Here is a 27,188-nt window from a genome sequence, read left to right on the forward strand (position 1 = left end):
TGGTTTATATATAACTTGCACAATAGATAAAGAACTCCTACAAATCATTAAGGAGATACAGATCTAGGTAGAAAAAAATAGTCAACAGAACTCTTTTGTCTGACTCTACTTAACTGATCTGCAGGATCTACATTCTTTATTCCCTCTGTGAACCCTATGGATACTCTGAGTACTATCAAAGCTGGTAGGTTACTCTAGGTTGAGCTTTGCACCCCTATTTCTATTAGTTGAATTACATGTTTACCAAGGATAATTTAGGCATGTTTCCCAACGTATTTAGTTCAGCTGTACTTGTAACTGTAATCATTTATTTACCTGTTCTGAAAATGAATGAAGTGTGAAAAGAATTCTGTCTCTCTGAAAACTAATCTGTGTGCTCTGGAAAGACTAGATAAAGGTAGGTGGCTTTAATAAACCTCAAATTATTTTTGGATAAAATTAATGTAAAAGACTAGGAAAAATGTAAAAATCCAGAAGGATTTGAACTCAGGTGAATTAATGTCATTAGGTTCTCATTTCACTTTATTCTTTATTTTTTTAAAGATTTTATTTATTTATTCATGAGAGACACAGAGAGAGAGGCAGAGACACAGGCAGAGGGAGAAGCAGGCTCCATGCAGGGAGCCTGACGTGGGACTCGATCCCGGGTCTCCAGGATCACGCCCCGGGCCAAAGGCAGGCGCTAAACCACTGAGCCACCCGGGCTGCCCTCACTTTAATCTTTAAAGTTACAGATGATACATAATGGGCATTGTTTATGAAAGATTATGACAAACGCTGTAATTGTGTGTGTGTGTGTATGTGTGTGTGTATGGTATGTGTGTGTATAATTAAGTTTTTTCTTTGTAACTCTGATTAAATGACCAACTATGAATCTTGATTTCAAAAAACAGGAAAATTTCTACCATAAAGAGATAGCTTTTTTTCATCATTAGATTAACAGAAACAAACAAAAAAGAATAATCTCGTGTTAGTGATGTTACATATAAGACACAATGTTGATGGGTTGTAAATTTACACAATTTGGGGGAGAATTTATTAGGGAATTATTTATCAAAATTGATAATGACTCAACAATGAGAAGGACTGGATTTGCCTATTACCTGAAACAATTTTTAAAAATACATAAAACATGCAATGGTTTCAATAATTGGACATGTAGCAATGACGGATCATGATCCCTAAGGGATGGAAAACAAGCAAGGTGAGCCCCACTGCTGTCAAAGATCATGGTCTTGAGAGAGTTCTCAGGCTATAATGTGGCTAGGGAAAACTCAAATGGAATTCAATAAGTAGAGTTGAGGAGACAGAGTGCAGAATTGGGGATTAAGTAGTCCTAGAATAAATCCTGCTCTGGTCCCACCTAACAAATCTCAAAAGCAAGATTTGAAAGGATCAAACTGTTCTCAAGTAACTACATCCTAGAACAAAGCTCAAGCATGTTTACAGAAATATAAAAATACCCAGCATCCAACAAGGTAAAATTCATAACATTTAGCATTCAATGAAAAATTTCCAGGTATGCAAAGAAGAAATGAACGCAGATATCAGAATTAGCAGACAAGGTCATTCAAGCAGCTATCGTAATAGTCTTTTATAAGTTCAGAAATCTTGAGGAAAGATGGAACATGTTAGGTAGAGAAAGAAGATATAAAAAAGACTCAAATTTAACTTTTAAAAGGGAAAACTATAATTTATGAACTAAAGAAACCCCAAATGAAACTAATGGCATATTAAACATTGCAGAAGAAAGGATTAGTGAATTTAAAGCACAGAAACTAAACGTATCTAAAAGGAAGCATACAGGAAAAACTGAAGAAAAAGAATAGAATATGGATGAACTATGAGATAACTTCGAGTGGCCAAATATGTATGTAACTAATTCCCAAAGGAAGGACAGAAAAAATATTTGAAGAATTTATGGTTGAAAATGCCAACCAAAACTCCAAAATGTGATGAAAAATAAAAGTTTGTAAGTTTAAAGAAGCTCAGTGAACTCCCAAGCCCAAGAAACCTATGGAAAACTACATCTAAGCACATTGTGACCAAACTGCTCAATACTAATGATAAGGAAAAAAATCTTAAAAGCTGCTTGGGTGGGTGGAGAGAGAGACAGTATGTACAGAGGAACAATAAAGATGACAGATGATTTCTTGTCTGAAGCAACACAAGTGAGAGGACTGTGAAGCAACAACTTTGAAGTATTAGAACAAAAAACTGTCATCCTAGGATTCCACTGCTAGTGAAAATATCTTTCAAAAGCAAAGACAAAATTTCTTTTCAGACATACAGAAGTTAAAATAGTTAATCACCAGGAGACCTGCACTAGAATAAATGTTAAAAGAAAATTCTTCAGGCAAAGAGAAACAACATACAACATCTACACAAAGAAATTGAAGAAAACTAGAACAACATAGATGAAATGGACAAAAGCTTTGAAAGGCACTAACTACCAAAGTTCACTAGGAAGTATACATAGCCCTAAGAGCCCTGTATCAATGAAAGAAACTGAATTTATAGTTTATAGTTAGGAACCTAGTTAGCCTCCTTAACACAGCAGGCAGTGTGTCAGTCTCATGATCTGAAGATAGTTAATCTCTCACAAGAAAACTTCAGGTCCAACTAGCTTCACTGGTAAATTCTACCAAACATTTAAGAAAGAAATAATACCAATTACAATCAAACTTTCAGAAAACTGAAGAGGAGAGAACACTTCCCAATATATTCTATGAAGCTAATATTACTCTCAATCCAAAATTGGACTAAATCATTACAAGAAAAGAAAATTACAGATCAATATCCTTTACAAATGTAGCTGCATAATTGCTTTCACAGAATTTTAGCAAATCTAATTTTAAAAAGTAACAGTACATCATGACCAAGTGGGATTTATCCCAGGAATGGGATAACATTTAAAAATCAAAGTAATTAACCATATTAGCAAAATTAAGATAAAAACCATAGAAATATTTTAATGAGCAAATAAAACATTGGATAAAATCCAATAACCATTCCTGAGTAAAAAACCAAAACCAAAACTGTAAAATTAGGGATAACATACAGATGGCCGACATACAGAAAACATGCTCAGCATTCTTTTTTTTAAAATAGATTTTATTTATTCATGAGAGACACAGAGAGAGGCAGAGACATAGGCAGAGGGAGAAGCAGGCTCCTTGCAGGGGAGCCTGATACGGGAATCCATCCCAGGACCCAGGATCATGCCCTGAGCTGAAGGCAGATGCTCAACCACTGAACCACCCAGATGCCCCTGTGCTCAGCATTCTTAATCATCAGGGAAATGAAAATCAAAACAGTAATAAGATATCACATCATGCCTGTCAGAATGGCTATTACTGAAAAGACAAGAAATAGTAAGTATTGGCAAGGATGTGGTAAAATGGGAACTCTTGTGTATTGTTGGTGGGAACAATACAACATTCTTGTGCATTGTTGGTGGGAACATAAATGGTACAAACACTCTGAAAACATTATGGAGGATCCTCAAAAAATTAAAAATAGAACTACCTTATGATTCAGTAATTCTACTTCCGGGATATTTCAGAAGGAAATGAAAACATTAACTCAAAAAGATAAATGAACTCTCATGTTTACTATGGCATTATTTACAATACTCAAGACATGGAAACAACCTGAGTACCCATTGACAGATATACACAATGGAGTATTATTTAGTCATAAATAAGAAGGAAATCTTGCTATTTGCAACAATATGGATGGATCTTGAAGTCCATTTCATTATGCTGAATGAAAAAGACAGTGAACAAATACTATATGGAATCTGAAAACAAATAAACAAAAAACAAAATCAAAGATACAGAGAATAGATTGGTGGTTGCCAGAGGTGGAGGGTTTGACATGGGTGAAATGGGTGAAGATGGTCAAAAGGTATATACTTCCAGTTATAAAATAAGTCATGAAGATGTAATGTACATCATGATGACTACTTATTAATATTGTATTGTATATTTGGAATTCCTAAGAAAATAGATCTTAAAAGTTCTCATTACAAGAAAATTTATAACTGAATGATGTATGGTAACTGGACTTGTGGTAATAATTTCACAATATATTACATACATCATATCATGTTGTACACCTGAAAATAATATAATGTTATCTACATTATTATCAATATAACCCAATTATAATTCAATTTTTAAAAAGCAGGAAAAAGAAATGGTGTTAAAAATACTAAAATATAAAACTTTTTCCTTCCTTCCTTCCAAAAAAACCACATAAAAATCCCTCAGATTAAATTCCTAAAAACAAACGAACAAAAACTTACAAGTTGCACCATCCACAATAGTGAAAGAATAACGAAATGCTTCCCCCTATGATCAAGAACTGGACATGTCCACCCTCACTTCGTTTTAACATTGCATTAGAGGTTCTAGCCAATACAAAAAGAAAAACTATGTAAGTCATCCAGATTAAAAAGGAAGAAACAAAAAGAAACAAAACTGTCTTTATTAGTAGATGGCATGATCTATGTATAAAATCTGATGAATCTACAAATATGCTACTAGAACTAAGAGTCATTTCACAGTAAAATTACAAAATATTGCTAAGAGCAATTAAAGAAGACCCACTAAATGGCTAAATATACCATAGTCAGGCATCAGAAGACTCAATAATGTTTAGATGAAAATTCTCCAATCTTAAACAAAATCCTATCAGTTTTTTCATAAAGAAATAGATTCTAAAATTCATGGGACTGCAAAAGAACTAGAATAGCCAAAATCACTCAAAAAAGAACAAAGAGGACTAACATTAGCAAACTTCAATATAAAACTATATTGATATATAAAACTATGTAATCAAGACAATATATTAGCATGAAGATAGACCAATAATATATCAATGAAATAGAATAAATACGTAGTGCAAAAACAGACTCACATATATGTAATCAATTCCTTTTCAACAAAGGCACAAAAAACAGTTTAGACTTGAAATAATAGTCTTTTCAACAAATGGCACCTAAACAATTGCACATATGTCTTTTAAAAGGAACTTCAGTCCACATCTTGCAATATATATACAAAAATTCATCCCAAATGGATCATAGACCAACTATAAAACCTGACACTCATAAAACTTCTAGAAGAAAATATAGATTATCTTTGTGTCCTTAGAGTAAGTGACCAGAAGAATTTCTTGATACACTCTGAAAAGCACAATCCATAAAGGAAAAAATTTATAATTAGACTCCAACCAAATTAAAAACTGTTAAAAAATGAAAAGACAAAATACAACTAGGAAAAGTATTTCCAAATCACGTATCTGAATAAAAAAGACTTATACCCAGAATACATAAAGAACTGTCAAAATTCAATGACAAGAGAACAAAAACAGAAATAAAAATGGGCAAAAGAACTGTAATGAGCTATCACCTCATACCTGTCAGAATGGCTAAAATCAACAACACAAGACACAACAAGTGTTGATGAGGATCTGGAGAAAAGGGGACTCTCTTATACTGGTGATGGGAATGCAAACTGGTACAGCCACTGGGGAAAACAGTATGGAAGTTCCTCAGAAAGTTAAAAATAGAACTATCCTACAATCCAGCAATTGCACTACTAGGTATTTACCCAAAGAATACAAAAATACTAATTCAAAGGGGTACATGGACCTGGACATTCATAGCAGGATTATTTACAATAGCCAGACTATGGAAACAGCCCAAGGGTCGATTGACTGATCAATAGATAAAAAGGATGTGGTATATATACACAATGGAATATTATTTGCCCATAATAAAGAATGAAGTCTTGCCATTTGCAATGATGTGGCTGGAACTAGAGGGTATTATGCTAGATCCCATTTTGGTGTGGTCTGTCCTATAGAACACTTATGCTAGGGTGCCTGGGTGGCTCAGTCAGTCAGGTGGGCTCCTGATTTTGGCTCAGGTCATGATCCCAGGGTCATGAGATTGAACCCCACATCAGCCTCCACCTTCAGTGCAGAATCTGCTTGAGATTCGTTCCCTCTCCTCGCCCTCTCCCAAATAAATAAATAAAAAATTTTTAAAGTCTCTAGACTTTTTAAAAAATTAAGTTATTTAAAATTGACCTATAATTGACATTTAACTCAATAAAGATTTTTAAAAATTTAAATAAATTATTGGTTTCAGTTTACACGGCCACCATAACAGATGCAAAAGCAAGATAATTTTAAACTGGATTTAAGATGATACTCACCCTTTTCCGTGCTTCAGATTTCTGGAAGCACTCGTGCTGTATGAAAGTAGCTGCAGCAGAAATTCTGGGTGGTGGTGTGTGGTCTGCATCGAGCATACTCACTGCTCGCTCTAGAGTCATCTCCATGTCTGCATTCCTAGACAAACAGTCACAGATTCAGCTGAATTCCAAACCTGCTCCCTCTTGCCTACCAATATGATCCTCCAGAAATGACTCGGCTAATATCCTAAAGCACCTAGAATATCTGAGCCTTGGTTTATTCTTTATTCAAAAGAAATCAGCACCTGAGATCAGAAGGCAGCCAGCAGTAGAAATATTCCAGCTCTGGTCAGAATGGCTTCTGAAAATGTCACTGAATTGAGCAGAATTGTAATATATACCAAAGAAAGAAAATCAACTGTTTAAGATAAATATGTGTGTTGTATGATAATAAGATATTAAAAGGTCACTTTAAAGGCACAATAAGGGATGCCTGGGTAGCTCAGTCAGTTGCTCAGGCCTAGAATGAAGCTGCTTAAAAAAAAATAACAATAAAGATTAAATAAATAAAGGCACAATAAAGCTTTACATGGACTTTAAAATTTTTTATTTTTTAAAAAGATTTTATGTATTTATTCATGAGAGACAGAGAAGGAGGCAGAGACATAGACATAGGCAGAGGGAGAAGCAGACATAGACATAGGCAGAGGGAGAAGCAGACTCCTCACAAGGAGCCTGATGTGGGATTCGATCCTGGAACCCTAGGATCACGCCCTGAGCCAAAGACAGACGCTCAACCGCTGAGCAACCCAGGCGCCCCTTTACATGGACTTTAAAATAAATTTGGTGTTAGAAATTAAAAATTATTTCTACCATGGTAATGTTATACCCGTGGATGAAACACTTTCCCTCAATAATCATTAGATATTTTTCAAAGCTGCTCAGAATCTCTTATTTCACCTAAAAATGAGTTTTAAAATAAGCATTCAAAAAGTTTTCGTTTTTTTGGTTTTTGTTTTTGGTTTTTTTTTAGATTTTATTTATTTATTCATGAGAGACACAGAGAGAGAGGCAGGGACACAGGCAGAGGGAGAAGCAGGCTCCACGCAGGGAGCCCAATTCAGAACTTGATCCCAGGACCTCGGGATCACAACCTGAGCCAAAGGCAGACGCTCAACCACTGAGCCACCTAGGCGTCCCCAAAAGTTTTCTAATCTAATAAATATAACAGTATATAAACAGTAAAAGCCAGGGAAACCAAGCTTTTGTTCAAATAAGTCATGCTGATGTCACAGAATTCATCAGGAGAGGTAATGATTAAGCATAATTATAAATACATTTTTTCTTAAAGAAAACAATTTTATACACATTCTGTCGCCATTTGATTTGCCATTGCAATGACACTTGGTTTATGTCTATCTAGTAGCATACCTTTTTTTGTCCTTTACTAACTATGGTATGTATAGTGATGATGAAGTCCGATGCAGTTTGACACAAGAGAGGATAATTTATAGAGGACAAATAAAATTGCTACTTGTAAACAATAACTCCCAAATGCCTCATTGAGCTGGGTTTTTTTCCCTTTTATTTCTGCCTGGAGGGTAACTAGGTTAGGCAACCTATTATCCCTGTGGATGTTAACACATTCATGCTTCCTTAAGCATTGACTCAGAGAAAGCAGATTCAGGATGGCAACATCTTAGAATTGTGGCTAAAGACATGCCTTAAAGGTATCCTAGGAGTTTGGCTTCAAAGAGAGTTATACCTGATTCATTCCTGGTAATGGAGAATAAACAGACAGCTTGGCAGGGTGTTTTCCAGTATTTGCTAGCGAGCACAATGAATACAGCCATACCATATTTAATTGCACCTTACTCTACCATGCTTTGCACTATTGCTTTTTTAAAAATTTTAAACTTGTGGCAGGCTTGTGTCAAGCATGCCTATCAGAGCTATTTTTCTAACAGCATTTTCTCACCTCGTGGCTCTGCATCACATTTTGGTACTTCTCACAATATTTCAAATTTTTGCCATGGTGATCTGTGATCAATGATCTTTGACGTTACTATTTGTTCGGCAGGGTGCCAAGAACCACACCCGCATAAGTTGGTGAACTTGACTGATAAATGTGTGTGCTCAGACTGTTCCACCAACTGGCTATTCCCTCACCTCTCTCCCTCTCCTAGGGGCCTCCCTATTTCCTGAGACACAGATTGAAATTGAGCCAATTAATACTGAAATATTAATTGAGTTAATTAATAACCCTACAATGGCCTCTAAGTGTTCAAGTGAAAGAAAGAGTTAGTTGTACATTTCTCACTTTAAATCAAAAGCTAGAAATTATTAAGCTAGGTGAGGAAGGCATGTTGTTGAAAGCCAAGACAGGCTGACAACCAGGCCTCTTGCACCAGTTGGCTAAGTTGTGAACGCAAAGGAGTTCTTGAAGGAAACAGAAAATTCACTGCAGTGAACACACAAATGATAAGGAAGTGAAATAACCCGGTGCCTGGATGGTTCAGTCCATCAACAGAGTCTGCTTCTCCCTCTCCCTTTACCCCTCCCCCCAGTTCAGGCTCTCTTTCTTCTCGCTTGCTCTGTCTCTTGAGTAAATAAATCTTAAAAAAAAAAAGGGGGGGTGAGACAATCTTATTGCTGATACGGAGAAAGTTTCAGGGGTCTGGATAGATGATCAAACTAGCCACAACATTCCCTTAAGACAAAGCCTAAGCCACAGCAAGGCCCTGACTCTTCAATTCTGTGAAGTCTGAGAGAAGTGGGGAAGCTGCAGAAGAAAAATGTGAAGCTAGCAGAGGGTTGGTTCATAAGGTTTAAGGAAAGAAATCATTACCAAAACATATAAGTGAAAGGTAAAGCATCTTTAAAAAAATTTTATTTATTTGAGAGAGAGAGTGTGTGTATGTGTGCATGCACGGGGGCAGGGAGCTGGGGGTACAGGGAAAGAAAGTCTTAAGCAGACAGACTCCTTACTGAGTGAGAGCCAAAGTGGGGCTTGATCTCACGACCCTGAGATCAGGACTTGAGCTGAAATCAAGAGTTGCATGCTTAACCAACTGTGCCATTCAGGTGTCCCTTAAGGTGAAACACTTTTAAGGATATATAATTTTTAATTTTTTTTTATGAGAGAGAGAGAATGTGTGCAATGGGGGGGGGGGCACAGGGAGAGAGAGAATCTCAAGCAAACCCCATGCCCAGTGCAGAGCATGATACGGGGCTCGATCTCACAACCCTGAGATCATGACCTGAGCCAAAATTAAGAGATGGACACTGACTGACCTACCCAGCACCCTTAAGTGAAGTACTTTTGTAGAAGCTACAGCAAGTTATCCAGAAGATCTAGCTAAGATAATTAATGGAGGTGGCTACATTAAAAAACAGATTTTCAATGTAGACAAAGCAGCTTTATATTAGAAGATGCCATCTGAGACTTTCATAGCTAGGGAGGAGAAGCCAATGTTTGGCTTCAAAAAACAGGCTCTTTTGTTAGGTACTATCACGGCTGGTGACTCTAAGTTGAAGCCAATGCTCAGTGACCATTTCCAAAATCCTAGGGCCTTTAAGAATTATGCTAAATCTACTTTACCCTGTGCTCTATCAATGGAACAACAAACCCTGGGTGATAGCACATTTTTCTGCAATATGGTTTACTAAGTATTTAGCCCACAATGGTGGGCTAACCCTCTGTTCAGAAGAAACAGATTCCTTTCAAAACATTACTGTTCATTGACAATGCACTTGGGTCACTCAATAAATTGGATGGAGACATACAACGAGATTAATGTTGTTTTTATGCTTACTAAGACAATATCCATTCTGCAGCCGATGGATCAGTGAGTAATTTTGACTTTCAAGTCTTATTATTTAAGAAATGCATCACTTTGACAGCACATAAACTAAAATTGGAACTATACAGAGAAGATTAGCATGGCCTCTGCAAAAGGATGACATGCAAATTCGTGAAGCCTTCTACAGTTTTTCTAAGTCAGGAATAAAAGGCACAGCATAAGTATAGTCATTGATACTATAATAGGCTTATATGGTAACAGATGGTAGCTACACTTGTGATGAGTATAAGCATAATGTATAAACTTGTTGAATCACTATGTTGTATACCTGAAACTAATATAACACTGTTTGTAAACTGCACTCAAATAAAAAAAAATACACTGCATAAAGCTGTAGCTTCCATTGATAGTAATTCCTCTGATGAATGTGGCAAAGTAAATTGAAAAAATTCTGGAAAGGATTCACCATTTTAAGTGTCATTTAAAAGCATGCCTGATTCAAGGTGTCTGGCTGACTCAGTGGAAAGAGCAAGTTACTCTTGATCGCGAGGTTGTGAGTTTGAGCCCCATGTTGGGTGTAGAAATTACCTAAATAAATAAAACTAATTAACCAACTAAAGAGCATTCCTGATTCATGGGAAAAAGTCCATATATCAACATTAACAGAAGTTTGGAAGAAATAGATTCCAACCCTCATGGATGACTTTGAGGAGTTCAGGACTTCAGTGGAGGAAGTAACCGCAGATGTGGTGGAAATAGCCAGAGAACTAGATTTGGAAGTGGAGACTTAAGATCGAACTGAATTGTTGCCATCTCATGATAAAAATTTATAGATGAGGAGTTGCTTCTTATGGATGAGCAAAGAAAACGGTTTCTTTTTTTTTTTAACATTTTATTTATTTATTCATGAGAGACACAGAGAGAGAGAGAGAGAGAGAGAGGCAGAGGGAGAAGCAGGCTCCATGCAGGGAGCCCGACATGGGACTCGATCCTGGGACTCGATCCTGGGACTTCAGGACCATGCCCGGGGCCAAGGCAGGCGCTAAACCACTGAGCCACCCAGGGATCCCCAAGAAAACAGTTTCTTGAGATGGAATCTACTCCTGGTGAAGAAGCTGTGAAGATTGTGGAAATGACATCAAAGGCATTAGAATATTACATCAACTTAGTTTATAAAGCAGCAGCAGGGTTTGGGAGGATGGCTTCCAATTTTGAAAGAAGTTCTGTTATGGGTAAAATGCTATCAAATACATCACATGGGACACCTGGGTGGCTCAGCGGTTGAGTGTCTGTCTTCGGCTCAGGGCATGATCCCGGAGTCCCAGGATCAAGTCTTGTGTCAGGTTACCTACAGGAAGCCTGCTTCTCCCTCTGCCTGTGTCTCTGCCTCTCTCTGTCTCTCATGAATAAATAAATAAAATCTTAAAAAAAAATAACATCACATGCTACAGAGAAATCATTCATGAAAGGAAAAGTCAATCAATGAGGTAAATTTCATTGTCTTATTTTAAGACATTTCCACAGACACCCCAACCTTCAGCAACCAACACCCTGATCAGTCAGGGGCCATGAATGTCAAGGTAAGAGCCTCCACTAGGAAAAATCTATCATTCTCTGAATGCTCAGATGACAGCTACCAGTTTTTAGCTAGCAATAAAGTATTTTTAAATTAAGGTATGTACATTGTTGGGCACCTGAATGGCTCAGTTGATTGAGAATCTACCTTTGGCTCGGGTCATGATCCCAGATTTCTAGGATCAAACCTTGCGTCGGACTCCCTGCTTCTCCCTCTCTCTCTGCCTGCTGCTCTCCCTGCTAATGCACACACACTCTCTCTCTGTTGCTGTCAAATAAATAAACAAAAATCTATAAAAAAAAGATATGTACTTTTTTTTTAAGATATAATGCTATTACACATTTAATAGATTCTAGTGTAAACATAACTTTTATATCCACTGGGAAAACAAAATAGTCACTTGACCCATTTTACGATGATATTCACTCTATTGTGGCCGTCTGGAACCTAATCTATCATACCCTTGAGGTATGCCTTTAAATTCTCTCTTATATCAGGCTAACCCACTAATACATGTATAGATGTGAGCATGTGTAATGTTGTGAATGGTGAGTTTGTGTGTGGGTGGGTGGGTGTGACACGGGTGAGGAGGTAAGAGTAATGGGACTCATGACTAAAACCAATACCCAACACATGTTCAAACATACCAGTGTTAACTCCTAGAATATAAGGGTATTTAGAATGAAGCAGAACAGTTCTGGCATCTATACTGAGAACTATATAATGATCTCATATTTTAAAGCTGTGCCTCAGGAATCAATTTAATGAGTAAAAAATGTGGGCTATTACTATTTGAGTCACTTTTATTTAGTATAAACACAGCTTTTAAGAGATGGAGGGGCGCCTGCGTGGCTCAGTCAGCTCCGGTCATGATCTCAGGGTAAGCTCCCTGCTCTGCGGGGAATCCACTTCTCCCTCTCCCTTGGGCCCTCCTCCCACTTGCGTGTGTGCATGCGCCTGCTCTCCAATATACAAATAAAATCTTTAAAAACAAATAAATAAATGAGATGGAAATGTTTCACATGCATGGACTCCACCACCTTTACAGAGAAACTGAAACTCTGACACTCTCAATCTTGTGGCAATTTTAAGTCTTTACCATGCAACACTACAGGTAGTGTTTTAACTAATGTTTTAACTAGTGTTTTAACTAATGAAGGATCACTTATAAGAATAACCTGCTGTTCGATGCAGCTTTTTTTTTTTAAAGATTAAGCCTTTAATCCACTTCATAAGTCATATATGACTCAGGAAAGTTTGAATTTCCCAACACTCTAACACCCACAAATAATTCCATGACTCTAATCCTTTATTTTCCTGAACATGATTCACAAAGAAGCTCTGCATCCACTTGTAGTCAACCCAGTGCTACTTTACTTTATCATTAAAAACAATTCCCAAACCGAAGGAAGACTTCCTCTTTAAGAAGGTCTGCTACAGCTGTCAGGGTATCAACATGGCATACATTCTGACCCCAGTCTGGCTCCATCTCCTTGCCATAATCACTTTCTCCCTTCCCTCCTGTGACTGCCCCATCCTCCAACCACGCTGAGCTTTAATCCTTTTCTAAACAGTGCATGCCTCTTCACAAACTGCTCTTGATTTTTCTAGAAAGCCCATCATTCCACTTCATTCTTATCCATTCTTCACAACTTAATTCAAATATCAACAGCTCTGTGAAAGCTTTACTGTGTCCCTAGTCCCACCTAGAGCCTTTCTGAATTTCTTCCTCTATTCTCCTATCACATTCCTGCCCTCCTTCCCTCTCTCTTCCTCCATCCTTCCTTCTTTCCTTCCAACTCAACCACAAAACACTTCTTGAAGCCTGTGGAAATGTGGCTTGGGAGATGGGGTTCAGGAAGAGTAGTTGCCCCTGGCCCCACTATCACCGGAACCTGTTCTCCTGAATTGAGTCTTTTTAACAACTTTAGACAATGTTGAAATGATGTAAATATAAATGGAAAATGCACAAGGAAGCAGTGTATAATATCATTGGTTAGAATATGAGATGATGGAGGAAAATAAAAACTGGCACTTTATGTGTGTGATCTTTTAGCAACCAGCATCCCTGCCAACTAATAATGCAGCCCTGACCCAGGCTGGTTTCCAGATAGTATATATATTAATAGGGCTACCCCTTCAAGGGCCAAACCAATGTGAGGTGATGAATGGAAAGCTCCTGGGTGTTGTTAGATGCTCAGGAAACACAAATTCCCCTGCTTCGCAGAGATTTAAGTGTTATGAAAGCAGTGCTTTTGGACTATGCCTCTTGTGTGGGTATGTATTCCTAGAGACCATCTGAAGGGCTCTACCTAGAAGCATCTTAGCTAAGGCAATAAAGCCTTGAACTGGACCATTAAAAATGGAAATGGAAATAAAGATACAATTGAAAGATACCTGAAGAATCAAAGAACTAAAGACGTTGGTAATTAAGAGAATATGGAAGATCTTTTATGCTCTGTGCCGCTCTAGGTCAAGAACTTGACTGGTAATCATACTAGAGATGCAATCTCTCTCCACAGGCTCCATCCACTAATCTCAGAGCACAACACTCTTTTGTTCTCTGAATTCTCATAACCTAGCACTTGATGATGTATCTTATTTTCTTTTTCACTCATCCTGTCCTAGACCTTCAACAGACCATTCCATTTTCTATCTCTTGCAGTGCTGGGTACACTGGAGGAGCCTCATACTCATTTGCCAAACCACCAGTCCCCCACAAATACCAAAACCATATTTTTAGAAAAATAGATGTGAAATGTGTTTCACTTGGTAATTTCTTTTTTTTTTCCCCACTTGGTAATTTCTTAGACCTTTTTCATCAGTCTGATTTAGACCAGATATTGACTCTCTTTCATGCCAATGTCTTGGTTTTCACCTGCATTAATAACTGACCAGTTATTACAAACTCTTTTCTTTTGGAAAGAAAGATCCATTGTTTAATACTTTATGTCATTATGTAGGTTTACAATTTTACCTACCTACTCTGTAGGAATGTTTCATATACATGAAAGGACTCTTCTTTATTTATATGTGAGACTTTCACTAGACATAAAAAAAAAAGTAGATTCTAAAAACAGAAGCTGGATAGGTTTGAAATGGGAGAGAATGCAGGGCAAAGGAGAACACAGGGTGTGGTCCCAGAGCCAGGACTCTCAGGAGGTGGCCTGGGGAGCTGAAATGCCATGGGGCACACCTCAGGAAGGAAGAGAAATGGACACCACTGACACAGGCATCAGGCGTAGATACTACCTTGAGGGCTTATTTTCCTCATTATAGGAAATACCTCTGACTCCCTTCTTTTACACAGAACAAAATTTCAAGAAGTATTCATTTTTATGAATTCTGGTCTCTAGAACGGCAACTTTGGGAATCATCAAGAATAGATTTTTTACCCTTTAGATTTCTTCACCCCAAAGTGTTCCTTCTATTCTTTGAAATAGGATTAATCATTTATTTTTAAAATTTGCCCTGTCCATTAAAACAATAACCCAAAATAGCAGTTCATACTTCTTCTAGAACCTGAGCAACAAAAGAACTTAGATGGCAAAAAGTACAGAGTTTATATTTCATTTCTTCCTTCCTTAATCCTTTTATTCTCTCACCATGGTTTTATACAGTGCCTATTATAGGCCTGCCTCTGTTTTAGGGTACTGAGAATAAAAAGATGATTAGACACTCACAAGAAGTTCAAAGTCTAGAGGGAAAGAAGTGAGAAATGAATAGCCACAATGTATTATTCTGGCAAAGACACCCACACAGTGCAGCTATCTGGGGCACCTAGATTGTGAAGGGAGTGATCAGGAAATAGGCAGTATCTGAGCTACCTCCAGAATCATGAGTAGCCGGGCAATGACAGAGCTACTGGGGGGAAAGAGACAGAGACAGATGGATATAGATATAGAGAGATGGAAAAAAGGAAGGTAAGGGGGAAGGAAGGGAGAAAGGAAATACACAAATGCATATTCATTAAGTGAAGAGGTTCCAAGTGGTTTGTTTGCACAGAGGGTGCGTGTGGAATGGTGATGAGAAAGGGGGGAGGAGAGTGGGGCTGGAGTGATAAGCAGAGGTGGAAACATGGGTTAGGCCATGTGTGCCATGCTAGAAAGCATGAAAACTTGGTGGAATTATGGAAAGGTTGCAATCGAGACAGAATAATCATATTTGGGAAGATCATTCTAATGCTCAGAGAACAGTTCTGAGTGGAGCAAGACCAGAGAGGCCGAGAGATGCATGCAATGGAGATGGATAGGAAGGTAAAAACGTAAGGGCCATTAAGGAGGTTGAAACATGGTGATGGGCCTGTGGAGGGCTGAAGATAAGCATGACCTCCAGGTTTGTACGGGGCAGGACTTCAGTTTGAGGAGACAGGAATAGACAGTAGGGGGGAGCTTATACTTTTAGATTTTGATACACTGGGTTTGGGATGCCCTGGAGGTTGCTAGAAATACATGCAAGATGTTGACGGCATTCAGGATAGAGGAGAGTTCTGAAGAAAAAACTTGGAGAATCACAAGGATTCAAGTGTCGCAGATGGGCCTCTTCGGGAGACCACCCAGACTCGGGAGAGAAGAGCTACCGAAGATGACTGCTCTGGGCCTGCAGACAAGCTGCACACGGGGAAGTCTAAGACACAGCTTGAGAAGCAAGTGGAAAACCGGAAGAGGCCCTAGAAACTGAGGGGAGAGAGAAGTTCACACACAGTGCTGTCAGATGCTGCCCAAGGGCTGAGTAACATAAGGACTGAACGTGTGTCTGCTTTGGGTGTAGCAAAAAGGTGGTCACTGGTGCATTTGTGAGGACAATGCTTCAGTGAAATGGTGGGGATGGAAGCCAAAGTGCAGCAGAGTTGATGAGAGACTGGGAAGTGACAGGGTGCCTCCAGAAGCATGGAGCCACAGGAACGGGGGAAGAGAAGAACACCAATTATCGGAGGATGTGTCTGGAGAGTTCTGTGACTGCCAAAATCACGTTGCGAAAATTGTGCCAAGCACAAATCCTAGAATATAGCAGCCCTTTACTAAATTTTTTTTTTTGCCCTTTACTAAAATTTTAAACATCCATTTGAAGGTCCTGATTAGCTTTTTCCTCCATAAATAATGACCTCATACATCTTCTTCTTTGTAAGTATGTTCACAGTGACAAAGGTCTACATTCTATAAGAAATGTTAGAAGTCTCATGCTCAGTTTTGTTTTATAAAAAATGTCCCCTGGGGTGCCTGGATGTCTCCGTTGGTTAAACATCCAACTCGTCTTAGGGTTGTGATCCTAATCAGGCTTTGTGCTCACCAGAAATCAGCTTGAGATTCTCTCTCTCCCTCTGCTCCTACCCTTCCCCCACTTCATCCCCGCATGCTCTCTCTCTCTAAAATGGATAAACAAATCTTTTTTTTTTTTTAAAAAAAAGTCCTGCTTCAAGGTGAGTCCTAACATCTTTTATCACCAGTGCCTGCCCAGTCAATGAGTATACTGTGCAATCTCACTTGAAGGGATGATGAGAGGTAAAAACTTCCATTAAGCAACTTTAGAAATAAAACAAAAATAATGCATTTAATGTTTTACCATAATGATACTACATCACTATTTCAGGAATTATTGATCTAATAATCAAATTTTCAACCTTTCTTTTTTTTTTTTTTTTTTCTTTTTTTTTTTTTAAATTTTATTTATTTATGATAGGCACACAGTGAGAGAGAGAGAAGCAGAGACACAGGCAGAGGGAGAAGCAGGCTCCATGCACCAGGAGCCCGACGTGGGATTCGATCCCGGGTCTCCAGGATCACGCCCTGGGCCAAAGGCAGGCGCCAAACCGCTGCGCCACCCAGGGATCCCTCAACCTTTCTTTTTAGTAACTTCCTCAGTTCATGAAATGTGTACTCCAGCATTAAACCTAAATATTAAAAAAACAAAAAACCCCCCAAACAAACAAACAAAAAAACAAGCAAAAAAACAAACAAACAAAAACCCCCCTGAATCTTACTTAGGTTCCAGAGACCGGAGTGGTCAAGCTAGACAGTCAACATGAGAGGAAAAAAATGACTTTGAAAATTTGGTTACTTTAATTATTGGGTATTGCCCAAAAAAATATCCTCCAATCACTGCAGCTAGAATCAAAAAATAAAAGCATCAGGCATGGAAGGAAGGAAAGAGACCCCTAGAAAATGAAGCTGCCTTAGCTTACTTAGCCCTCCAGCTCTCCACCTTTTTTGCGACAGTAGTTATCAAAACAGTATGTGAAGTTCACTCTTAGCACCAGCAATGAGCATATTTCCCCTTCCCTTACTTTGAAGAATGTTTGAGAAAATGCATGTAATTACCGATTTCTTGGTTTACTCTGGAATTAGCTCTCACTCAGAGCAGATCTGCACACGGCCAAGGGGTGGCCATCCCTTCAGCCAGCAACTAATTTGGAACAGATGGACTAAATGTCATATTGCCCTCCAAAGCTGCCATAGGAACAGGTAGCTCGGCCCCTGTCCCTGAGGTAAATAGGCTAATCTGTCAATTAGGCAGCTGCCTGAAAAGTCATTATTTTAATCACTTATCTCTGGAAGCCTTTCTCTGCAGCCCCAGAAGTGCCAGCTCCCACACTAAAGGGCTGTGGGAACAGAATGTGCTGGCACGGACTGTCCCGCAGACCTAGAGAACACTCACCCGAGCTGGGCGTCGGTCAAAGCGCTTCTCTCCACGAGCACGTTGCCGCTTCCACCTGCTGCCACTTGGCCAACGGTCATGTGCATCCTCCTGCCGCCTGCATCCACGGTGACACTGGGCCCGGCTTCCCTGACCGTGCGGGCGCTGTGGAAGGAGCTCTGATGCCAGGACTGAGAGGCCCTGCTCTGACTGGCAGCCTGCAAGGGCGCCAGTGACCGGATCTGGCCCGAGGCAGGCCCCAGCGTCAGACAGTTCTCCTTCTCCAAGAGGTTCCCCGTGCTGTGACTCGTCCCGGGCCTGGGGTACGTGAGCACCGCCGGGTTGGCAGGGGCGTTGTCAAAAACGGTGTCATTCACAGAGCCGTACCGGTACTGTCTGTGGTAAGTGTCATAGTGGCGATGTCGGCTCATGGCCCCGGAGTGAGTGAAACCGACGATTTCTGAGCGAGCGTATCTAGGTGGCAGGAGAAGGGTAGACCTCCTGCTGTCTTGGTGCCGCAAAGTATGCCCAGCCTGGCTCCTCTGGCCATACTGGTAATCACTGTGTGAGTAATGAATCCTCTCGGGGCTGCTGTCTGGAGAAATCTCAAGTCTCCTCAGAGGCTGCCTCAAGGATCTTTCTTCCACTGACTTCTGCGAGCTGTACTGTGCAGTTCCTCTCCCCCAGCGACTTTCGTAAGTGGCAGTGGTGCCTGTCTGCAGAGAAAGAAGGTTTAAATGAGGCATAAATCAGTTTTCATCCTTGTTAAAGACCAAGGACTCCAGGCCCATTACATAAGGCGCCCATTTCTCTGAATCACATGAAGAAGTTGGCCCCTTTTCTTAAAAAAAAAAAAAAAAAGAAGAAGAAGAAGAGTGACTAGTTATTTGTACTAGGATTTGATACTATTTAAAGTCCCCAGTTTTTTTCCTGGTCTCCACACAAAAATCAACAAAAAATCAGTCTTCACCTAATTGATCTAGGAAATGGCAATATTTGGGAAAGGTAAACATTAAAAAAAAAAAAAATCTATGGAAGGGCACCTGGCTGGCTTCGTCCAGTGGTGCATGTGACTCTTGATCTCAGGGTCATGAGTTCAAGACCCATGTTAGACATAGAGCTTACTTAAAAAAATAAAAATAAAAAAGTTAAGATCCACACGATTAAAAAACTATGGAAGTTTAAAAATGTTTTCATGGCAATCTGATAACTACAGTTATTCTTTAATATCCTACCTTTAGCATGTCATAAGTTTTAGTACCAGGCGAACGCCCACCGGTAAAATCATTTTCAACCAAGTGTAGGTTATAGACATACTCAGGAACACTGCTGGTTCGGTGAAGATTTCCTGCAATCAAGCACACAGTAAAATACTAAGTGGGCCAAACAGTAAAGACTATATAACAACAGTGTATTTTAAATTTAAGTAATTAAGACCAATAACAAGTATTAGGTATATATTAGTGTTTTTAAGTGCTGGCTTAACATCACCCTGGGGTATGGGAAAGGACCAAAGGTTATCACAACATTCTTCGTGAGATTTCAAGATAAAAGTTGAATTAAGAATAAAAATATACTTTTAAAAATTAATTTTTGGAGGGGGGTAAGAGAAAGGAAGAATGACGAGAGAAGATTTTCACAAAGATCCAAAAATGCTTGTTATAACACTGAGGAACTTAGGGGTCACTTATTGGCTTAGGTGGTCCCTACCATAAACATTCTGTTTCTGAAGTTGGAGGAGGATAGAGCTCCATTCCCGGGGTGAGAATTCAGAAGCTTCCTAAGAAGGATGTAGGTGTAGGCATAAATATAATGATGACAAACAGAAGAATGACTCAACACTAGTAGATAAGACAGCTTGTAAAAACAGTAAGGTAGGTCAGAGTGGTCAAAGAAAACATCAGCTTGAAAGGGGCCAAGCCTGGGGGTGAGGTATTTGGCACTGTGAGGTAGGCAGGAAAGGAAACCATTCTCTGCACTACAGATGAGTGCTTTTGTGGAATTAGCAGGATGGCTCTTAGTCTGGTGGTCTAATCCAGCCCACTCCCTTACAAACACTGAGTAGGAGGCAGCCCTTCCCCTGCTCAGCTCTGCGGGGTCTGCAGCTCTTAATGGATGCATGCCTCCTAGAACACTCCTTTTTGAGGAGGGGGGTGGTAAAAGACAGTGTGGTAACCCTCTTCTACTCCCTTATCCTTCGCTCAGCTTTCTATTTGTTCTTCTTTTCTAATCTCCCATTGTCTTACAAAACAAACAACTAATCAAAATAATCACAGAGCCCTATCTCAAACCTAAGTAATTTCTAATTCCCTGATTTTAACCAAAGTTTCTTTTTACTTTAAATATCAGAGGAAAAAATACTCAATGAACTCTCCCAGGTTTCTGACTTGCGAAGGATGGGGAGGATAAAACAACACAGGCAGTCCCTTCCCAACACAATTGGAACATACCAACATACTCTCCCAGCAAGGTTGTTATAGAGTCAAAATTTCAAAAGCTAATAATATTCACATTTTTAAAAATAGAACCACATATTTTGAGGGGGAGGGGGCATGGAGATGGTTGTTGCCAGAGAACTAAAAAGTATGAATCCATCCCAAATTACGTTTGTACATGTGTCTTGTTTCCTGGAGCCAAACAACCTGGTTGGTGAACAGTTTCAGGCCTCAAAGGGTCCTGGGGGTCGCAGGTTTGTAACCGTCACCTTTCTATAGATCAAGGAAATTGAGGTAAGCCAGGCATCTTGTTTCTAGAGGCCTGATTTCTCCATAAGGACAGGCAAAAGTGAAGGTAGCCCCTTAATTTTTAATCTCAATGACAGAGAACATCTGGAACCTCCACACTGAATGAGGGAAAGGAATTCTTTCCAACGCCAGAGCAAAGGCTGCAATGCCTTAAGGACTCAAATCTCCATGCCTGCGTGGGGCTCCTGCCCAGCTTGCCAAGGCCCCAACTCTGCCCTCAGTGATCCTTCTGTCACCTTGACTCCCCACCCCAGGCTATTGGAAAAGCAGGGCAGCAGGCCACACCTGCTGGTGGGGAAAAGGAGGCTAGCTGGGCAGGTCCTGGCTCTAATGCTGAAGGGCCTGGGGACTAGGGTGCTTTCAGCACTGGGGATGTAGAAATCAAATTTATGGTCTCTCAAAAAAGTCATTTCAAAATTTTAAATTATCTGAAAATTGAATATATGAGTCAGGGACAATCTAGGATGGGAAAATACTAATGACATATGTGGATGACTAATCTAGAACTATTAATTCTGGTGATACAGGAGATGATATAAGGAAGGATGCAATTTAAAAAACCCATGAAAATGTCTTTCCTGCCCCCTCTAGCCCATCATCACCTGCAGCATTAAGTAGTACCCTTGCTCTACTGCCAGGAGCAGACTGACATTCAGGAACAGTTTGTAGGGGACTACGTCCGTTTTCCAGCTGAGATTCCTGCAAGGGTTTTTTTTTTTTTTTTTTTTAATGTGTAAGAATCTTTGGAAAAGATCCAGTGAAACAATGTATCCTATCAAAATAGCTAATCAGTGAGTTTTATAATGAGGCCTACTGAAGTAAAATATTTAACTCACATTGTTGCTGGGGGCTATCAGACTTTTTAAAGCAACTTATATGAACTCCTTATATCTCAATATTACTTTTCTTTAAGACTCAAATTATTTTATATGTTTCTTTCCCATATTCTTTGATGCAGAGTCAGCTCCTATCATCTCCTTTATAAACAGGGAAACTTAATTACTTGCTTTAAATTGCAAAGCAATTTTGTATAATGTTTGAACTCCGGGTTCCTCATTTTCACTGGTCTCTGCTGTTTCACTGCATCGTAGTTTTTCTGAAACAGCCATTTACCAAAGCTCTGGAGGGATGATCATCATAGGTTTTGATATGAAAACCAAAAGAAATCATTCTCTTTCCTCTAGAATCTCCACCTGGGCAACTCCAAATACCCTGTAACTATTAATTCTTTATTTGCTGGCATTAAGTCCTTATAAGGAAGCTTCCTCCTCAGTTTTCAGATGAATGAACTGAGACCAGTTTACTGGTTCCCAAAATAACCACAACACAGTTTGGAAAAAGGAATAAAATAAGCTTGGATCTGTAAACCACAGACTCTCTTCCTGTGATAGAAAGGTTGTGATTCCTGATACTCAGCTTGCAGGTTTCTCTAGTGAAGAAAAAGCCAATCTCAAACAACAAGAAATGCAGTTTGATTTGCCTAGGCAGTCATGAGTTTGCCATTAGTAGAGTGGTTTAAAGATGAATTAGCAGCTGTATTCTAAGATTTTAAAGAAATTTTGAACTGGGCAGAATTTCTGATAAAAAAGATATATATTAATTAGGATGGAAACTAACCTCTTTAAGGCAAATCTTCTGTTCAGAGGATAAAATATATAACTACTAAACATATGTAATAACTCAGCCATGCCTTTTCTCCAAAACAGAAAAAAGAAAGCAAACAAAACCACAGCATACTCAAAAGTACATTCTGCTTTAAATAAACCAACATGAAAACTCAGATTTTCTACTATGGAAAACTAGGGTATTATTATATTTCAAAGAATTTGTTTCACAAAATGAGGCAGGTATCTTCCCTAAACAGAAGAAATCTGTGGACTTGGCCTAGAGCCTTCATTCCACTATTTTCTGTGTATCTAGACAAACCACTTAGATGGCTCAGTTTCCCATAATTCCAGGCACTAACAGAGTTGCTGAGAGACAAGTTACCTGAGACAGCATATATTCAAAAGTGTTTAAAATTGTAAAGCAACATGCAAAAATAATATACAATTTTTAAGATAGAATTTGGGTTACAAAAATTTGTATTTTACCCTTTCTCATGAAGTAATCTGTTCTAGAAAGAGGGATTAAAGTAGAGTGCATGCTTTAATTTACACTGTGTTGTGTAATTTTTATTCTCAGAATTTTTATTCTGATAAATTTACCAGTGATCTTGAATTTAACGTTCTCTGGTTATTTGTGATTGACCCAGTCACTGAGGATCACAATGATATCATTGTGGTTTTCCAGCCATTCATTTCATTTGTACAGTGTGCAAATGTGCTTCTACTGTTTCCTAAAGAAGGTAATGATTTACAGGAACCTTTTCAAATTAGTATTAATTGGGCAACATTATCCTTACCTTTACGTCTAAGAATGCCAGAGACATTATATGGAGTCCACTTTTTAAGGGAAATGAAGAAGGTAGTTATAGCACAACTTTAAACTCCACCTCCGCAAATTACAAACAATTCGGGTCAAAGCAATGGTAGAGCAGGGGTGAGGTAATGGGAGTTGGTTTTGATGGTGGAAGGATTCTAAACTGCTCAGAAGATTGAAGAAGTATACACCTCACACGATAATATAATTTTCTCTCTTTCCTGGTCTGAATGTGAATCTGAATGATAAGACTCCCTAAGCAGCTATTAGGAGGAAAATATCTTGGTTTCTGGTTATGTATGCCAGTATTGTCCAAAATAATGGATTACTGTTAGGGTTAAAAATAAGCTGACTTCCATAATCAGTTTATTGTTTGTGGGTTTTGTGAGCAGCAAATTTAACCTAATTGGTTAAATTTAATACATTATAAAATCAAATTGACAAGCATCTACTGTGACCCTCTTACCTCTATTTGAGTATGTTTAAAAAAGCGACTACAGCTTCCCTTACGGTAAATACATGATTGAGAACTGCTAAACAAACAAAACCTTTAAAACCCTGCTTCTAATACCATAGCATTTGCATTCAGAAAATCATCTTTTCTTTCAAGCTTCTAGTACTTTCTGAGCATGGTTAAAAAATTGATTTGGTTCACCCTGGAATTGTAGAGCTGGAGATAGAAGAAATTCCCATGAAAATAGGTATAGTTAAATGTATACATAGAAATCAGCAGGCGTTCACTGCTGGCATTAGATTTAAATGCTACATTTAATTGAGCGGCCCGTCACAAGACGTTGCCTTCACAGTGTGGGCTGACAACAGTCTTTTGGGGGGAACAGAGTCTGGAAGTCTAAGAGCTATCATCTTCTTCTATTTGGCCTTTCGGCACAACCTCTGGATAATAGCAGTTCTCTTTCTTCCATATACCTTAAGAAGATTTAACTTCTTCCCTAAGTGTAAAATTGGTGGTGGTGGTGGTGGTGGGGGGGCATGTTATTATATGTGAGAAAGGGAATCCTGAACTTACTGGAAGAAATTTGTACAGAAATTCATATTTAAATGACTCCTTAAAGTCATTCACTAACAAAAGTGGGAGTTTAAAACATGATACATTAGGACCCATCAAGAACCACCCAACAGGACTCCAGAATGGGTGAAGGATTTTCATTGCCTGTGTGGGCCTAGGACACAGGGTTCATTTCCCTGGATTCACATTAAAAACAAAATACTTTTTATCTTCTGTTCTTACTTTGTAAGAAAAATGACCAGATATTTGTGGAAACCACAATTCTACAGCACGCATACAATTCAGGTTGAGTATACTTGCACAGGCTGGAAAATGAACGGAATTTGGCTTAAAAACTATGGCAAAGATTTGTCTTCAAGTAGGTCAAAGTCTATTTAATGCTCTGCCTTATTGAAAAATTAACACAAAGTATGTGGTGCTGCTTCTTGCGATCAGATAACACAACTTACACAATCAACTACGAGAAACATGATAGATTGGGTGTGTATGGCTGGAAAGTACTAGCTAGGACTTCCTCATAAAGTTGGTTTTCTAGGAGTCAGCACTGGCAATATAGAGGTAAACACAGCTTCCAACGAAGGTGAACATGCCAGGGAAGAACAGCTCTCCTCACAGAATGGGCCACATACTCCACGTACCACCGTGCAACTAGTCACACAATATACCAATCAGCCCCTGGAAGGCTTTATTTTTCAGAAGCCCTCTAAGCAGCTTGAGGTTCTCCTCTGATAGATCTGTTTATGGCATTTGGGGGGTGGGGGGGGACAATCCTCAAAGTGTTGCTCTAAATAACCACAAAAATACACATTAAAAAGAACCCTTACACACCCTTGGGTATATATCATGCGTTTTGAATAGCTAGAGCATGTGATTTTAAGCACACTGATGAAGTACTAAGTTCATACATCCTGGAAGTTTCTAAATCTATTAATTCCTGTAACTTGTCTCCTTGCTTTGGCATTCCTGCCAATTCATTTGCTGTGATAGCGGATAATGATCACTTTAGATCTTCAGTGACATTGTATCACATTATACTCGCAATAGTGCAACGTGTGGTCAAAAAGATGAATTTATGGAACTCACAAACTTAATTATTTTCTTTTAAAAACTCACTACAGGCTTTTGTAATGAGTCTCAGGTCATCATATCCCCACTGCCTCTCACTTGCTTGGGCTAACCTCTTTCCTCCCAATTCATTCATAGCTGCTGTCTCTTCTCCTTTAAAATCCTCCTTGCACCAAATCTTCCAAATGTATTTTCAGAAATCCCCTGCAGTTTTCACTTTTCTCTCTAGCTGGAACATCTTCTGTGACTTGCAAATATCAAATCCTTAACTATTCAAGATCTCTAAGATAGTGTCTATCCATCGGCACAAGCAAACTGAGTTTTGAAGGGCGGGTAAGAGGTTAACCAGCCCAGGAGAAGGGAGGAATGGGGGTGGCAGGAATAGGAACACCAAGTAAGATAAGTCACACGTGTTTGTTTGGTGGGGTGTGGGGATAGTGGTGATAAGATGAAGTTTGAGAAGTTGCAGGCATCAGCCCATGAAGAACTTGGAATGCCATGCTGAATGGGAATTTTACTCATAGTAGAATAACCATGTAGATAACAACAAGGAACTGAAGGAATTTAAATTAAGAAGTGAAGCAGTGAGATTTTAGAAAGTTTCCTCTAGTACAGAGGTGGAAAATGAGTTGGAGTAAGGCCAGATTAAAACAGGAAAGAGTCTATCTTCTAGGTAAACTTTTATATCCTTACATAAAGAATCACATCTTTTACTACTGCTTCTAGCACAGTCCTGCATCAGTACTTGACGAGTTGTTAATTAGCCATATTTCCTTTTACATCTGAAATATCCTAGTTACACAAATTCAGTTTCCACTGAGTGCTTTAGGCTGACATCTGTCCTGTGGACCGCCACAGCGGAGCCACAGCGTAAGGATGGCAGTCACACGTGTGCTGGTGCTTGGTGTGGGTAGAAGGTGCTCAAACACTGTCCACTGTTTCTGTCTTCTGGAAATATAGGGAGGAAAAAACATTTCTTTCCCCCAATGTACGCAGAGTCTTTCTTCCTGAGTAAAAAGGCTATGTTCCATTTAGCAAGGTTGATTCTACATCTGGATGCTAAATCTTTATTGTTATTCTCTTATTTGCATGGCTTGGGTATTTATCTCTAATACTTTGGTGGTCTATAGTAAGTTCCCACTAATCTATCAAGAAAAGTTCCCATTTGTCTTCCTCCTTCAAAGACAAAAGGTAACACAATACACTCATACTGATGTGGTCCTCCTTACCTCCAACCTATGGACGCGTTAGTGAGATGTAATATTAAGTGGGAATAATTTATGAAGCTTCGAGTGAGGAACGTTTTCTTCTGGAAATCAAGAGATTTCAGTACTTTGATCATGAGACTTTCACCAATTAACAGTGTTAAGCCCTAAACCTGATTATTCCAAGAATATAAATATGTGGATTTTTCTAATGGTAATGGCAAGTCATGTTTTCAAACGCTCAAGGCTCTTTTCTTTTTTTTTTTTTTTTAAATTAACTTTTATTGGTGTTTAATTTACCAACATACAGAAAAACACCCAGTGCTCATCCCGTCAAGTGTCCACCTCAGTGCCCGTCACCCATTCCCCTCCAACACCCGCCCTCCTCCCCTTCCACCACCCCTAGTTCGTTTCCCCGAGTTAGGAGTCTTTATGTTCTGTCTCCCTTCCTGATATTTCCCAACATTTCTTTTCCCTTCCTTTATATTCCCTTTCACTATTATTCATA

General features: G+C 39.0%; 1 protein-coding gene and 1 non-coding gene across 2 annotated transcripts in view; one reads left to right on the top strand and one right to left on the bottom strand.

Moving 5' to 3' along the window:
- Positions 1-27,188, bottom strand: part of PKP2 (plakophilin 2) — an 88,329-nt gene that overhangs the window by 54,504 nt on the left and 6,637 nt on the right. Inside the window, exons 2-4 of the mRNA XM_041736437.1 lie at positions 19,454-19,566; positions 18,240-18,934; positions 6,228-6,363 (exon numbers count right to left, since the gene is read on the bottom strand). Coding sequence (XP_041592371.1) covers positions 6,228-6,363; positions 18,240-18,934; positions 19,454-19,566 — 944 coding nt within the window. The remainder of the gene's footprint in view (positions 1-6,227; positions 6,364-18,239; positions 18,935-19,453; positions 19,567-27,188) is intronic.
- Positions 10,093-10,200, top strand: LOC121480437. Its single transcript, XR_005984960.1, has one exon. It is a non-coding gene; the product is annotated as a U6 spliceosomal RNA (small nuclear RNA).

Source organism: Vulpes lagopus, chromosome 21 (assembly GCF_018345385.1).
Source record: "Vulpes lagopus strain Blue_001 chromosome 21, ASM1834538v1, whole genome shotgun sequence".
NCBI classification, from domain to species: Eukaryota; Metazoa; Chordata; class Mammalia; order Carnivora; family Canidae; genus Vulpes; species Vulpes lagopus.